Genomic DNA, 2922 nt, shown 5'->3' on the forward strand with positions numbered 1-2922 from the left:
TCCTGGTTTCAAGACAAATGACTAAACTGAAAGGAAACTGGCTCTAACAAATAATGCTAGGAAATTTGGAGAAATCCACTGGAGAAATAGGCAGGGACATAAAGTAAGAAGTTAAGCAGTCAACAGCTGAAATCATATCTTAGTGCTAGCTCAGTAAGGGCTGCTGTCATTGCTGCTGAACTTGAGTGCTACAACTCACAATGAAAATGCCACTGTTTTGGGTGCAGGACGCATTTTCTGGGGTCCTGTTATTGCTCCCTTGGTTGACTTTGAACCACAAATCTCTTCCGTTCATATTTGACATCTCTCCCCGCTCTATATATTTCAAATCTAGTGTAGATGAATTTTACTGGTTAACCATAGATCTACTTCCCTCTCCAGGAAAAGTCAGTTTCTAGAACTTTTGGCTTCTAGAGTAAACAACTTTTGTCTGCCACCAAGACATTTGTAATAGAAAAGTCAATCAGATCTAGTAAATGATGTATATACATTTCAATCTCTTTAATATAACTTCCTCACCTTGATTTTCATGCTTTCTTGTTTTAACATTATGAACACCATCCACTGGGTTAGTCATATATGCTATATTTCAGTAACTTCAATGACTTCTAAGTCATTATTTCTATCAAGTCCTTATTGAATGACACCACTAAGTCTATGCGATCTGGATGTTCAGAGATGGCTCCTTGAAAAAATGGGCCACTGCATCTGAGTTCTCAATCTCAAATTTTGATTATTATTCCCAGCTACCAAGTGACAATCTCTTTTACTAACTCTCCTTCATATCTATTATGCTATCAAGTCCTAATGACTTAAATCTAATTAATTTTGATCTCTTTGTCTTCCTCAAAACTCCCAATATCATAGCACACAATGACTTAAGAATTTCAAATGCATTTTAATCACTGAAGGACATATATAAAATGCATATTACCGGTATTCATGACCTGCTGAATCAGTTTCTATGATAATACCTCAGAATTTATTTTTGTACCAAAACTCCCCCAGAAAATTCTGATGTGTAATCTGGTTTGGGAATCATGGACAAGAGTCATAGATTCCTGATTAGTATTTCCACAACTGGTCATTCACCCTGCAGTCTATTTTCTACAACCAAATATTTAATTTCAAAAATAACTGATGATGCCAATCCCTGTTTTAAAGTTTTCAATGAATGCCTATCCTTAAAGAATAAAGTTCAAGATCTTTCACATAGCACTGATTACTTTTATAATCCAGGCCCTTCTAACTACTTACTTTTGACACTATATTCACCTTGAAAACGCAGGATAGTTTTCCCATAAATTTGCTCATGTTCAGAATGTCTTTCTTCTCTTCTACATCTATTCGTGACTGTTTACATTTTAAAATAATATGATTGCATTTTGCCAAAATAGCAACTGCTACAAATACTTTTTATGTTTTTAGTAAGAGTAAATAAAGGGCATTCATTCTAGTGCATGGTTCTGTTACTCTCAATGAATTTTCTTTTAAGAATTCTTGTGAAATTTTCTTTTTCCATTTATTGCATTGTATTTCAGAGGTCATCTATCAAGGATATGGAAACAAAAAATGTAACAGAGCTGACAGAGTTCATTCTCACAGGACTTACACATCAACCAGAGTGGCAGATCCCCCTGTTCCTTCTGTTCTTGATGATATACCTCATCACCATTGTGGGAAACCTTGGTCTAATCGTGCTCATCTGCAATGACCCTCACCTTCACATCCCCATGTACTTATTCCTTGGGAATCTGGCCTTTGTGGATACTTGGTTATCCTCCACAGTGACCCCCAAAATGCTGCTCAACTTCTTTGCCATGAGCAAAATGATCTCTCTTTCTGAACGTAAGATACAGTTTTTTTCCTTTGCAATTTGCGTAACCACAGAATGTTTTCTGCTGGCTACAATGGCGTTTGATCGTTATGTGGCCATATGCAAACCATTACTTTATCCAGTGTTCATGACCAATAGACTATGTATCTGGCTATTAGTTTTGTCATTTTTAGGTGGCATCTTCCATGCCATAATTCATAATGCTTTTTTACTCAGATTAACCTTCTGCAATTCCATCATAGTAAATCACTTTTATTGTGACATTATACCATTGTTTAAGATTTCCTGTACTGATCCTTCCATTAATTTTCTTATAGTATTCATTTTTGCTGGATCAATACAGACATTCACCATTTCCATTGTTCTTGTCTCTTATACACTTGTTCTCTTTACAATCTTAAAAAAGAAGTCTCTACAAGGAATAAGGAAGGCTGTCTCCACCTGTGGAGCCCACCTCCTGTCTGTCTCTTTATACTATGGGCCTCTTCTCTTCATGTATGTGCTCCCTGGATCTGCACAAGAAAATGATCAGAATATGATGGACTCTCTGTTTTACACTGTCATAATTCCTTTCTTAAATCCAATAATTTATAGCCTGAGAAATAAGAAAGTCATAGACTCACTGACAAAAATGTTAAAGAGAAATGTTTAGCTATCATATTAATAAGTATTCTCTTTTCATTAAAACACTATAAAACTATACAATTAGATGTGTCTATGTGTTGATTATTATTTAAAAGTTTTTGCATTTACAGTTGTACTATTCTTTTATTGACTTATTCCCAGGCGGCTCAGTGGTAAAGAATCTGCCTGCCAATACAGGAGACACAGGAGATGTGGGTTCGATCCTTGGGTCAGGAAGATCCCCTGGAGGAGTAAATAGCAACCCACTCCAGTATTCTTGACTGGAATATCCCATGTACAGAGGAGCCTGGTGGGCTACAGTCCATGAGGTCACAAGAAGTCAGACACGACTGAGCAACTAAGCATCAGTTCATTTCAGTTCAGTTCAGTCACTCAGTCGTGTCTGACTCTTTGCGACCCCATGAACCACAACACACCAGGCCTCCCTGTCCATCACCATC

General features: G+C 36.8%; 1 protein-coding gene across 1 annotated transcript; it reads left to right on the forward strand.

The window, feature by feature from the left end:
* The first annotated feature begins 1538 nt into the window (after positions 1-1538).
* LOC102274652 (olfactory receptor 5H19) lies at positions 1539-2489 on the forward strand. Its single transcript, XM_005911170.3, has one exon. It carries the CDS (start codon positions 1560-1562, stop codon positions 2487-2489), a length of 930 nt encoding a protein of 309 aa, XP_005911232.2. The 5' UTR covers positions 1539-1559.
* Positions 2490-2922: the final 433 nt, after the last annotated feature.

The sequence above is a fragment of the Bos mutus genome, chromosome 1 (assembly GCF_027580195.1).
Source record: "Bos mutus isolate GX-2022 chromosome 1, NWIPB_WYAK_1.1, whole genome shotgun sequence".
Classification (NCBI taxonomy): Eukaryota; Metazoa; Chordata; class Mammalia; order Artiodactyla; family Bovidae; genus Bos; species Bos mutus.